This window comes from Manis pentadactyla, chromosome 16 (assembly GCF_030020395.1).
Source record: "Manis pentadactyla isolate mManPen7 chromosome 16, mManPen7.hap1, whole genome shotgun sequence".
Lineage (NCBI taxonomy): Eukaryota > Metazoa > Chordata > Mammalia > Pholidota > Manidae > Manis > Manis pentadactyla.
Window position 1 is genome coordinate 72,321,464 of NC_080034.1, and position 13,781 is coordinate 72,335,244.

General features: G+C 43.5%; 1 protein-coding gene across 1 annotated transcript in view; it reads left to right on the plus strand.

The window, feature by feature from the left end:
- The window catches only part of DCDC2 (doublecortin domain containing 2), a 144,061-nt gene that overhangs the window by 2,848 nt on the left and 127,432 nt on the right, over window positions 1-13,781 (plus strand). Inside the window, exon 2 of the mRNA XM_036876999.2 lies at window positions 535-586. Within this exon, the coding sequence (XP_036732894.1) occupies window positions 535-586 (52 nt within the window). The remainder of the gene's footprint in view (window positions 1-534; window positions 587-13,781) is intronic.

The following is a 13,781-nucleotide window of genomic DNA, read 5'->3' on the forward strand; positions in this document are numbered from 1 at the left end:
GTTCACCCCATCTGGCTCAGCTGAACTGATGCCTAAACCATCCCACATGACTGAGCATTTCTGCATTTCTGTATCATTAAAGTGCTCTCATAGGGAAAAAGATCTCCCAGCCTTTCACAGTTGTTATTCTAATACAGGTGCTCAGGACTTTGTTTGACCTAAAGCCTGTGATTAATGGAGCTGTTAAGTATCTTTACGCACAAACCACTCCTTACTTCAAAATTGACTTAAGAAGTAGAAATACCATATAGTAGGTGTTAACCATTGGGGGGGGGGGAATGTTCCCCAATAGAATTATGTATTTCTACGATTTTAGGGTCATTGAAGTTTAGAGCAGATGTGTCAGCTCTTGGTGACACTGGAAGCAGTTTCTACCATAATTGCTTTTAATTACTAGCTCCTGATTTTTTGTTTTAGGCTTAAGTACTTACTATGGCTTACTTTACTTTTTAATACTTTTGAAAAACATTTATATGACTGACTCAAAAGCAGTAAAAGAAACCCTTACTGTTTTTTTGTTTTGTTTTCCCCCAGTTACTTGGACATAGGAGAAATCAAGAAAAGACCAATGGAAGTCAATACAGAGGTAATGCAAATAATTATTTGAAGGTTCAAATAAATAACAGTGCCATTTTTGTGTTTCTTATGGTGTGTCTTGGAGATTTGGATGACATTGTAATAATGAGATAAGTTGTTTAATATACAAATGGGACATTATAGGTTTTGAGGCAAAGATAACCCTTTCTTTGGATCATTATCAGAAACAGAGACTGAGCAGGTGTCTTAAGACATGTAGGAATTATATACAGTATGTTCCTACTTTCCCATTTTCTAGTGCCCTGGTTGAAATCCATAGGAATTTTCCTTGTCAAGTGGGAAGAGATTCAGGATGCTGTGACCCCAATCTTTACCAAAAACAGTCCCTTTCCTAACTTACTGCCTCTGACAGTACAGTGTTTACAGTAGCCAGGCTCACCCTGCCTGCCCCTGAGGCCTGCAGAGGAGCCTGTCGGATTCCCACGTGATATCAGGACAGCACCTCAATTTTAACTTGCACTGAAGCTCACCTGAACACAGTCCCAAAAGCACGTGTGCAGATTGGGAGTGGATATTCAGAACACTTCATTCCACATAGCTTCTGAATCCCTAGTGGACTTTTCAGATATTCTGCAGGACATATAGTTTGTGGATGAAAAATAGACAAGAACAAAGTTAAGGCAGTCACTGGACGTGAGGCAGTGAGACGGAAGGAAACATTGTAGCTAACCCAGACTGGGGTTGTGTTCACCAGCCCAGACTCCCTTCTCCCCATTTTGACCCCACATAAACAAATGGGAGTTCTGCCAGTGGAAAAATGGCTGGCAGAAAATAATTTTTTCCTCATTTGGAGAGACTGCTCACCTCTCCTACATTGTGTTTATTCCCAATAGGACCAACTAGGTCTCTAGAAAAAAACTGTAAGAATTGTGCAGTATTTAGAAGAATGTGAGGTCAAATTCTTCATTTGGATAATTTGTGGAAAGAGGTGCTAATCCCAGCTATTTAAAATAATTGATATTCTTGTTTGTATTTTTTATTTTCGATGTGTGTCAAATTGATTATTCATGAAGGTGCTAAGATTTGTAGCTTAATGTAGGCAAAGGTATGAATGTTCCAGGTGGCGCTTATGTTTCAGCTAAATTATAACCACTGGTTAATATCTAGAGCAAATAGTAAAAAAGGACATGAGTGAATTAGTTCTGGGTAACAATTTTGTTTGAAGGATACACAACTATTTGAAGCTGGCAACCTTACTTGAAGTTGGTGGTTGAAACTGACTTTCTATGATAGAATTTGGGATGTGTAAATTCCTAAGGAATATGAACATATTTACTTTGGATTCTGGTGTTTTTGATGAAGACATTGTGCTTAGCAAAGTGCAACAGGTGTGCAATAAGTTTCTCAGATTGCTTTTTTCTCTCATTAAGGTTATCTTTAACCAAGGAAACATTCACAAGGACTCTAGTTAATTTAATTTGCTATTTTAATTCCACCTTGGAGCAGTAGCTATTGTTTTCTCTTTACTTGAGGCCTACTCAGGAGCCACATGAAGTTCTGATATATGGACACATGAATGCAGGGAAAAACCTGGCCCTTCACGGCGGCCAGAGGGCTGCATCTCTCCCACTTTGTTTCCTACTGGTGATTCCCTCCCCTTATCTTCTCCCTTACGTTAGTGCATAAACCCTGCTATAGCCTTTCATTTCTTCTCAGTCATTCCCCACAAAACCTTTCAAAGGGGATTAAAAAGAAAGAAGTAGAGAAAATTTGGGGATGCAAAGGAGATGGGAGGAGGTGGTAAGAGACTGCTTGTCCATGCTCTTCAGCACTTCCCTCGCCCACAGAAGCCCCCGCTCCCACCTGCTTCCTGAAGCCATCTCTCCCACTTTTTTCCTCCCCAACTTTCCCTCCCACTCTAGACGAGAAGTGTATTCACTTCCCTTGATCTTCAACAAAGAGACCCTCCTCAAAGTCCACACCATGACTACATGTGAAGCCTGCTTTGAGCATTACTAGAAAGGGGGAGTTTTGGGTTCCTGGCATCCCAAAAGGGAATCTGAATGTACTTCCCTACAGAGATACCTCTTTAACTGTTGGTTCTACAGTATTATTGCTATTGTTTTAGGTACAGCACACGTTAAAAATGTTTTGGAGGGCTGCTCTGAGAACCTAACTATTGTGTGTGTAATTTTTACTGTGGAGAAATGCCTCTTCCCTTTCCACAACTGATTTACAAACAAACTTTTAGAATTCCAACATGTTTGTAAGTCAGAGGACTATGTTCAAAATTTGAGAATCAGATGTGTGGATACTGGCCTCTCAGAAAAATCACAGATACTGATTTCTTGATCTGAGGTGGTGATTTCCTGTTACCATTCAAGTGTACTGAGAAGTACACCAAGTTAGATGCTGTCGGTGACTGCTATTCTTTGTAGAGAACATATTCTTGGACCTCACAGAATTAATTTTGAAGTGGGTTTAGGGCATGAATACAGAATTGGAGGGCTTAGAGTTGTCTCATGGGGAAGTTTCTATGTGGTATTAGCACAAACATCATTTATTCAGAGATGCTTCAGTCAGAAGGATGAGTAAAATGACCTCTTCATCAAAACGGGGGGCATTCCCTTGAATCTGAGCTCATTTCATACTGCTGGAGGTTTCAGTGTTGGACTACATATAAAAGCCAGTGCACATGATTTGGTTACCCTAATTGCTTGAAATATGTCAATTCTGATTTTCCCCAGTACATGTTATACTATAGAAAGACCTTTGCAGGGTGGTGGGGTTGTGTAGACTGTGTAGCATCAGGTCCTCACCACTGTGGCTGTTTCTACACATGATAGGAAACCCAGCCAGGGGGTGCTGGGACTATGGCAAATTTCCTTTTCCCAGAGCACCTCACTGAAGTCCATCAGATAACATGGATGCTCTTTAGATAGTTAATAATCCAGTCACAGTGGTTTCCACTTGTTGAGAGCAGGTCACCTTGGTGCTGGAAGTTCTGGTCTCTGTAATTGCTTTTCTGCTCCACGAGGCTCGTGTTTGAAGAGCCGTTGAAAGGACAGCCAGTCTTGCTTCTGCTGCTGTCTGTGGCCATATCATGGGGACACAGAACCCTAATGGACCTCTTCCACCGACCTGAAGGAAACACATGGTCTTATCTGGCTGACACTGTGGGCAGCAGAGGGAAAGCGGGTGAGCAGGAAGAACCGGGACAAGGAGAAGGAGGCAGGAATCAGAAAGACCAAAACCGGCGTCTGGTGGTTTGTACCTGCCCCAGAGCTGGGGCTTGCTGGGGGCTTGGAGCTGACTTCCTTGCCTCACACCGGGTCTTGTTTTCACGGATGACCAGGTAGAGACCTCCCAGATGCCCCTGGTGCCCGAGCCTCCCCTCCGCAGTCAGCCGGGGCAGCTGTTTTCATCTCTTCCTGCCCTCCCCGCATCAGTGGAGATGGTGTCTTGCCCTCTGACCATGGCAAGTCATCTTACTTACGTCTTCCTGGGCCTCTCTGTTTCCGTCCCCCTCCCCGCCCAGGCCCTTTTCAGGTCTCCTCTGTGCTTCTGTTTTCCATGTTGACTCACCCGCTTCCTCCCTCCCTCTGTGGTGACAGTCCGTGGGAGTCTTCTGTTCTCATGCCCTGGGCACCTCTGATCTGCTCGTGGGGTGCCTCTCCTCCTCCTCACCAGCGGTGCGCTCTCACTGAGTGAGTCCTCCTTGTTTCCCCACCTTATCCACTTGGCTTCCATGTGATTGGGCACCTACACCGTGCAGCTCAAGGCAGAGTGCCGGAGTGCAGAAATGAACAGGATGTGCATAGCTTCTCCTCGAGGAGTTGCAGTCTGGCTGAAAAGATATGCATTAAGCATCTCCAGGACCACATATGAAGGATTTGATTTGGTGGGATTCGGTTGCGTTTGTGTTGAGCTGCTCATTTCTAGGTGCTTTTGGCTTTATCAAAAGCCATCTCCCAACTGGGTCTTTTCTTTCCTCTCTGACCTTGAGTTGTAAATCTCTTTGATCGCCCCTGGGCCCACAACTCATTAAGTGTAGTGAATCTTTCAGATTAGTGATGCCGGGGTTCTTGTTCGAGGAGCCGAAGAATGAGCTTCACAAACAGTCAAGGTAGGAGAGCAAAGTACAGGCTTTTATTTAGAGATAAAGTGAAAGGACAGAGCTCGTGGCTCACGCCAGGAGGGAACAAGAGAGGTCCGTAGCAGTGCGTTGTCTAGGGGGTTTTATAGGTAGTTGAGGATTTTTCGAGAACATTAAAAAACTTAGGGGTGGGGACTTGTTAAGTGGGTCCTGAATATTAAAAATTAACTTAACTGTAAGGAATTTTCTGCCTTGATTTCTCTCTGGGACACCGGCACCTGGGTCTGGGAGCATATCAAAAGACTGCCTGCCCAGCCCCCAATGTGGGCTGAGGTATTGTCTACTTGCTAAAGAATTTTGAATCTTGAACTTCCTGGGTGTTAAAATGCAATCATATCTTTAAGATGGAATTCTTCCTGCCTTTAACCATGCCATCTACAGCTGGGTCTGCATGCTAAGTTAGTTGCTCAGTTTGCAAAATTACCTTGTCAGATCTGAAGGAGGAAAGACAGCACATAGGCCTGGGCCTTTTAGCATGCTAAAGTGAACCTTACACATGGTTACAACTGATTAGCATAATAAAACATGTGCCACTCTTCTTTATCTGGGGAACATTAAATGATTTCACTGAAGAATGATTCTAGAGCTCAGTGTTTAACATAAGAGTTTTAGCAGTGGGGGTTTCCTTGCATGTAGTTACGTTGCTCTGACTGCAAATATCCCGCCCTGCCCCCTGCGGAGGCCCTCATTCTATTCTGACTACATCTATGGTCCCTGTCTCATTAGGACTTTCTTAAATAGTTACTTAGAGTGCAAAGTCTGTTTGACTGGGTAAGAGGCCTGGGTACACATATACAGAAGGGACAAGCAGTTAGCTTGGCTACAGAGCGCTTTGGATGTGCTGGGCATTGGTGGGGCGCCAGACATAGGTGAATAATTCACGGCCCTTTTTCTCCAGGAGTTTAGGATCTAGGGGAGGAGATGGGAAATGCCATTTTCCAGGGCACATGGACTGGGCCAGAGGTATGCTTGGAGGTCTGAGGAACTGCAGAAGGGGTTAGAGTTGTGGGTCAGCCAGTTTAAAATGATTTTAAATATAATAGAATATTTTATTTTTGGCCTCTTTCTCCTTGATTAGGGTTTTGAGAATGTCCCTTTCTACAACTTAATTAAGGGGGATTATTTAATACTTAACTGTCTGTAAGAGCCTCTGACAGAGAGTGAAAATCAGCTTGGATGGAGAAGGCAGACGTAGCCTTGCCGTGAGTTGGGCGTAGAGCTCACAGAGCGCGATGCTTCTCCCAGCCCAGCAACTGTCATGGGCCGTAGGGCGCCTCTTCAGTGATTGTCACTTTCTTTCTGCAGAGACCCAGACCTGCTTTGCTGTTCCCTTATTTTACTAAACTGCCCTCACCTCAGAACAAGCCTTAGTTAATCCCCACTTACTCTCCTAATCTCATTTCAAATTTCAGGCAATCCAGAACTGAATCTGCTTCTTTAGCGCCTCCTTGGAATCCTTCAGAGAGAACCCAAACCTTTCAAACGAGTCCCTCTTCCCTCTTTCTCAGCAGGCGTCACCTGGCTGCAGCCAACCCAGTACATCTGCTTCTGTTGGACTTCAAGATTGTTAGAGAACAGGTCCTGGTGGCCTTCGGCCGATGGAGCTTAACATGTGCAGCAGAGCAGTCTCACACCGCGAGTCTCCAGGAGGCCTGCTAATTCTAGCATTAGCAGACTGCTAATAGTTGTAATTTTCTGCCATTTTGAATGTTCCTTACAAACAGTTAAGGGAGAAGTCTGTTTGCCTCATGCATGCCTGGTTATTGTACATTTCACATTTGTCTCAAATAAACGTCTTCATGGCCACTGCCTATTAAGTTTTGTTTCAGGGATAAAATTAGTTGTGGTTAAACCTTTGTATGATACATTTATTGTGCGTCTAGCATAGTTTGGAGCCTTATTAGATGGATGTTTTCACTCACAGGGACTTACTGTGTGCCTGCTCCGGGCCAGACATCGTGCCGCCACCCGGGAACCGCACAGCATGGCCCTGTCCTCGAGGAGTCACTGCCCCTCAGCCTGCCCGGCATCTGTGCCTCTGTATTGACTCTGTGAACACTGATCTTAGTGTAGAATATGTAGATTTCTGAGTTTAAGAGCCCTCCTATTGACAGCTAAACAGTTTTTGAACTTTATTATCGATAACGGGTCAGAGAACAATGGGACTGATTTTTGAGGAGAAAAAACACCTAATTCCTGGAAAAATTAGTTCCATTTCCTGGAGTTATGAACACCTTATCCATTTCTTTATGATTAGGATATTTGGCTTGAACTCTATTGCTTTCCCTTTTTAATATCCACCTTCTTCCCAAGACGTCTGTGAATTCCTGCAGCGACTATCATCTCATGCTCACTTCTGAGCTTCCGCTTCCAAAGTATTGGTGTTCTACAGCCTGTGTCTAAGACCCCGTCAATTCTGGGGTGAAATCCTTTCACCGATGTCCTCCCAAATACTCCAATCACATATGTGTGTGTGGTGAAGTTCACTCATGATTTGTAACATGGAGCACACTTTGTAGGCTGTGTACGAGGTTCAGCAGCCTAGAACTTGCCGCCAGACGCCGTGGCCTGGGATGCCCGTTCAGGCCCAGCCTCTGGCCTCGCTTCTTGCCTCCTGTCTCTTTGTCCCCATCAGGCTCTGCTCTACCTCTGCCCCAAGATTGCATTGATTTCTAACACAGAACAGTTCAGAGCTTTATTTTGTTCCTTGTCTCTTGCTAACCTGTGTTCTCAGGGTCATCAGAAAAGGTAATTTTTACCCCCTCCCTTCCATTTATACCTTAAAAAGTCAAGGGTCTGTTTGGTTCCCCCCGTTTCCTATCTGCCCCTCACGTGCCTGCTGGGGCACCGGACGCGAGTGCGACGGCCCGCTGGGGAGGGGGGCGGGCCAGGCCTGCCCTCCTCGGCCCCGCGCTGACCGCGCGCTCCGGGCCATGCAGAGCCCGCCGGTCGGCCCCTTCCCGGGCAGCGGGGCCCTCCGGCTGGCCGGGCCGTCGCGCTCAGCGCTCGCCAGTACGCCTTCCTCACTTCGTGGGTTCGTGTAGGAGGATTCGGATGAACCGGGTTTCCTCGTAGTGGGGGCCCAGCAGGAGCGCCCTGGGAGGAGGGGAGACAGGAAGGGGGCTTTTGAAACCCCCCGTGTCTCCGCGGCTGTAGAGCCTGCGGGAGTGCGGGCGGTGCTCCGGTCCGTGACTCTGGCGAGTGTCTTTATAGTTTTCAGTATCGTGATAAAGATTCACATTTCAGCTTGATCATCAGGCATAGTCTCTAATGAAACATACCATGGGATTTGCTGCCTAAAGGCTTTTGGTTGGGAATGGGATTCTAGACTTGAAATTGGGTGTAATTATTAACATTCCTGCAGGAAGGCATGGGGCTGTGTGGTTTGACTCACTAATCTTTAGCCTGGGAATTCTGGGCTCAAAGGGGGAACTACTTAAATAGCTAAACTCCTAAATATTTCTTTCTTTAATTTAGGGGAAGATTACCAGATTATGTTAGTCAGTTTTACTAATTTACTGAAGAACGGAAGAAAATAAAACAACTTTTGTGAATTCTTCCAATTGAAGATCATTCCTAATCTTTTATTATCTACTTTTCCCCCTCCTCTCTAAAGTAACTGCTAAGTAAGAAGCATTCTTTTAAGGACAGCCAGTTCACAGCAGTGGTGGTGGTGGGTCCCACACGAGTGTGGCCCTGCCCAAGCCCTGTGAAGACAGGGCTTCCTGTTAGAGAACAACTGGATGTATTTCATTTCTCACTCATACTTCCTAATTTGACCTATTTCTCAGTATTGAGCCGTGTGTGTGTGTGTGTGTGTGTGTGTGTGTGTGTGTGTGTGTGTGTGTGTGAAGAAGAATGAGAAACAAGTATTTATGTTAGCCTGGGAAATACTGGTATAATAAAGAATATCCACTGATAATCCTAATCAGCTCTGATCAAAAGCAAAATGGTTGATTTTAGTTTGTCCATTAACATGTGCCATGACATTTGTTCTAAACATCTTGTATTCTTTATTTGGCATTTCAACATGAATTTAGGAAATTGAACATTTATGAAATTATATGACATATGTATTAGATTTTTATAGTAAAAAGCTGTTCTAAGCAAACAGAAATTTAATAAACATTTAGAAAAAACCTTTTAAGAAAAAAATAGAAAATATCTACTAAAACAAGTTGCTAACTAAATTTGTATGATTAAGCATCCTACTTAAATGAAGTATCAAACCATTCTCACTAGGAAGTTTCACTAAAATAAAGTCCTCTGGCAACTCAAACAGTAAAATCTATGAACAGAGAAAGATCTTGTTCTCATACTGCGTGGGATTTGAAATATAAAAGATGAAATTTTAAGAATGAAACATGATTTGAAATTCTGCCAAGGTGTAGCAAGGTTTGGTTGATGGATATTTGTGTACCTACTGTAATAAAATAAATACATATTTAGGATAATCATTAGCATGAGCTTATTGAGTTTTCTGGTGAAGTCAAAGGGACTGTGCATGATGGAAATATAATTATTTCCACATAGTAGGAACAGTAGGAATATGTGCTAAATAAATAGCAAAGTGTAGCCAATGAAGACATAAATTATGCTCAACCATTTTTTGAATGATGCTCATGTATGATTTTACATTTTCTCAAGAATATTTCTCATGAGCCTGCTGGTTGCCAGGCAGTGGGCTAGATTCTAGCCATACAGATATAAAAAGATACTATGTGTCTATCAGAAATGACCAGGTAATTGTAGGAGGACTCTGGAAAGAGGTTTGAGTGATAAGATACACAAAGAAGAATAAGAATATTGAAAAACAGTGATTATTAGTCCAAGGGAAGAAAATTATAGACTTAATAATTGGCTCCAGTGCTTATAAAGAAAATGGGAACTAGCTCTTCTCTGTCAGAGCTGGGTACCAAAGAGGGGGAAAAACATTAAGCTGTGGTGTGAAGGTTGAAGAATTTAGGTCAAATTGGAAAAAGAAAAAACTTTTTAAATGGGTGGAACTACTAAACATTTATTGAAAGAAAGTGCCACGCCTCCTTTCTATTTCTAAACGTAAATACATTCTTCTGACATGCATATTTCAGTTGTATACCAAGATGGTGGAGCTGAACTGAGATGGGCTTGAATCCCAAAGCACCCGGCAGTCCAGGGCTCTGAGGGTGGGACTGCTGCTGCAAGAGCCTCCCGCGGAGCCCGAGGGCCGGTGCCAGGCCCCACCTTTCCTCAGGGAGGCAGCGAGTAGGGTAAACTGGCTGGGCCCCCCCCCCCCCCCCCCCGCAGCCCCTGTGTGGCACCTCCCGCTGTGATTTTCTCTTTCCTCAGTGTAAATGAGTGGTGCGGCTGTGATTTGCTGGCATTTCCAGGCAGAATTTTTAAGGAGCAACAACAATTGAAGCAACACCATGAAAGTGGCGAGTTTGGAGGCCCTTCCTGTTTTGGAGGGTGGCTCTTGCATCTAGAGCTTTTGGCAGCCCAGCCCCGGCACACATCTGGCAGCCGTTCAAAGAGCTGTTGCAGTTTTTCTCATCATTGTAAGTCCAGAGAAAGAAAACCCAAAAGGGGCAATACCTTAAAGGAATAAGGGAAGTGAAACTCAGAGGAGTTTCAGTAATAAGAAATAAGCATATAAAGTCATCTGTAATAACATTATGATTTTTTATCAGGATGTAAAAACTTGTCAGTTTAGGCACTTTCACTCTTTTATTTCTCTTTAATTTAGAACAAATTCTGAGTGTGTGTATGTGTTTGTTAAATGCCTAACTTGTGGAAACTGTTTCAAAGATCCAGAGTAGCACAGCATAGCAAGAAATCCTTAGCTATTTCCTGGGAAAGCATGTTAAGAACACCTTGCCAAGGGAGGAGGATCTGGGCTCACCCCGCGGGCCTCTTGGTTCTGCTGGGACGCAGACCCCAGTCTGGCCTCCAGCCGTCCGGCTGTCCTCTCAAGTGTGGTGGTGTTTAAGTCACTGGCTGGCGAGAGCGTTTGTGTAATTTAGCTTACATCTATCAGCACCCTGGAAAAACAACAGTGGTCTCTGTTTACAGGTAGCAGGTCAACAGTCTTACCTTTATATACTAAATAAAATGAATTTCAGTGCACTTAAAATGGATGGGTGGAGGTCCTTTTAAGGTAGGGGGCTGTTTTGGCGTTTGGTTGGTCTCAGCCTGGCCTACGCAGACTGAGCCTAGCGTCTGGCCTGGTGAGCAGTGACAATTCCTATGTATCATTATAAAAGACTCCTTTATAAGCAGCCGGACAGATCAAGCTCAGAAGTTACCCCATGATTACATAGTTTGGATGTTTGAATTTTTGAAATAAGGTCAGTTTCAGCCCACCTGTTAGTGGGGGGCAAAACTAAGGGGCGAAGGATTGTGGGAGAAGGGGACACCAAGCTGCCTGGGTGTATTTGCAGTGTCTAATGTTTAACCCGGAACATTTCTCTCCAGGGAATTTCTGATGGCAGCCTAGGCGGCTTTGTTGTTTTCCTCTCGCCTTCTAGCAGTAAATGCAAACTTTCTGAGTTTCAGAGATTTATGAGCCTCCTTGTCCATCTTTGCTATTTCAAATATACACTCTATGTAACTGAGCTGCCAACTCTTAGAAAATTTTATAAAACAAGCTATTAATATTATCCAAGTTGCACTTTATAAACTAAATGTTAATTGATAAAATTCTGTATTCACAGACTGTTTTCCTAGAAGTGAAAAAATTAATTCAATTTCCAGCACTACAAGTTTTGCATTAGCTAATACGGAAACTTCCACAGCTAGTTTTTAAAAGCTAGATTTTAAAAAGTGGTTTGAAATATCAATCTTTAAGTCATAGATATAGCAAAGAGATTCTTTTAGTATGTCTTTTGCAAATATATGCGAATATATAGTTTATTTCTCACAAACGCTCAGTTGGCTAATATTTAATTTAGTCAAATAGTGTACAGAAATTGGATTAAATTACCTTTCTCCTAGCTGGCACTTCTGCTAATCAGATTGCTATTCCCTTGTGTTATTCCTGTTTCAGTTATTTTATCAATTATATTGATTAACTTGGTTCTTCTCACCTATCAGTCCATCTAAACGCATTTACGTGGGTGTGTATGTATGTGATGAAGTATGGGCAATGTGATCTGCCCTTCAGGATTTTCAGCATTATTACTTAGTGACTCTTACTTATTTCTAAACTCCCTTCCCTTCCTCCACTCCCCTAATTCAATTGCTTACATACAACCATGTTCAAATTGTGGTTCCCCATCAGTTTGGGAATTCTCTGTGCTCTGTGTCATGCGAGTCAAGTCAGCGGAGTGGTGTGCACTGGATTGGGTGTCAGGAGTTCCTGTCCAATGGTTATCATATATATGTTCATTCCTGGAAATAACAGCCTTCATTAGAGGTCTGCATTTTAATCTGTAGTAATGTTAGTTTAGCTTGTGTGTCCCAGGCACCATGTGATTACTCTGAGCATATGGACAGAATTAGAAATCACAATGGCATTCTTCCTCTCCCATTTAGGTGCTCCTAAAGGATTACAGTAGATGGCTTTGTTTGCGGTATCTGGGAAAGGGGAGTCTGGAGGTGAATTGCTCTGTCTCTGCTCTTATTTTAGGCATGTTTTCATGTGGGAGGGTTTGGAGCTCAAGGAAATGTCACTTATCACAAATTTATGGCTCTTTTTGGTAAGAAAATATTAATATCATGCATTTTTTCATCAAAAAAGTTTTGAACTCGGATTTATGTGCCAGGCTTCATGCTAATTGGGTTTACGGTGGTGAGGAAGCCAGAAAAGGTCACAGCCTTCGTGAGGCTTGTGGTCTAGTGGGAAGGCAGGTGAACAGACAAGCCATCATAATGAAGCACGCTGTATGGGGGCAGTACAGTGGCACAGGTGCCCAAGAGGCAGCTCCCACAGGCTAGGGGAATTTCCAGAAGCTTCCTGGAAGAAGTCGCATTTGAGTGGAGACCTAGCGGGGATGAGTAGATTTCAGCCAGGCAGATGGGGAGGAAGAGGGTTCCAGGCAAAGGCAGCAGCATGTGTGCATGTCTGCAGATGAGTGAGCGCATGGCACATTCACAGCCTTGCACAGATCCTGTTTGGCTGAAGCGTGGGAAAGCATTGGGATGCGAGGGTGGGGATGGAGGCATCAGAAAGGGACCAAGGCTTTTAGGTGTTCTGACTTTCTCTGAAACCGATTGGAAGTTATGGAAGGGGTTTCAGCAGGGAATTGATATTATCACTCTTGCTGCTGCAGCAAGTTTGGTGGCTAGAAGACCACGCGATGGGCATGAATGTGGTACTTGTGATGGGAGAGGCTGTGGAAATGGTAGAAGGATCAGCTTTGAGAGGCAGGACTTAATGACCAGTGGTTTGGGAATAATGAAGAAAGATTCACTGGACAATTCTTGAATTTCTGTCTTGGGCTGCTGGATTCATTGAGACAGGGAAAATGTTTGTTCTTAGATAACAGCGGCAGAAATATTTGAAGTTTTAACTGACTGACCATCGAGTCAATCCAAATGCTAGAAGATGTCTGAAACCAAACCTCACCATGAGTGTGTGACTGTGAGTGTGTGAGTGTGCATGAGTCTGTATTTCTTTACTGTGTGCTTAGTAGGGTTTAGGCACTTTACAAATACGACCTGATTTAATCTTCACAACAACCTGATGATGTAGGGATTGTTTTCATCCCATTTTACAGAGGAGTAAATTGATGACTAAGTCATGGTCTTGCAAACCTCAGTCAGGAGGGACTGTGTGTTAGTATATTGTGAGTTAGTGCAGAGAGAAGCATTTTCTACTGAGCTGACAGAATTAAATGGAGATGATCATTGAATGTCTTCTTGTTCTTGAAAGGGCATTTTGAGGGTGAAGGGTTTTATTTATTTATGCTTTGATTTAATGATGATAGGAAGGAGAAGATATATAAAGGAAGACTAAAATTAGGAATTGAATCCAAAAAAGGGGCACAGTTTTCTTTCATTTTCCTTAATGTTCTTCTTTAACAAGCCGTCCTTGCCTAGTTATTTTAGTTGTATTTTCTATTGACCTTCTTTTTGCCTTTGCTAATATTCCCCATAGGACAGGCTATTT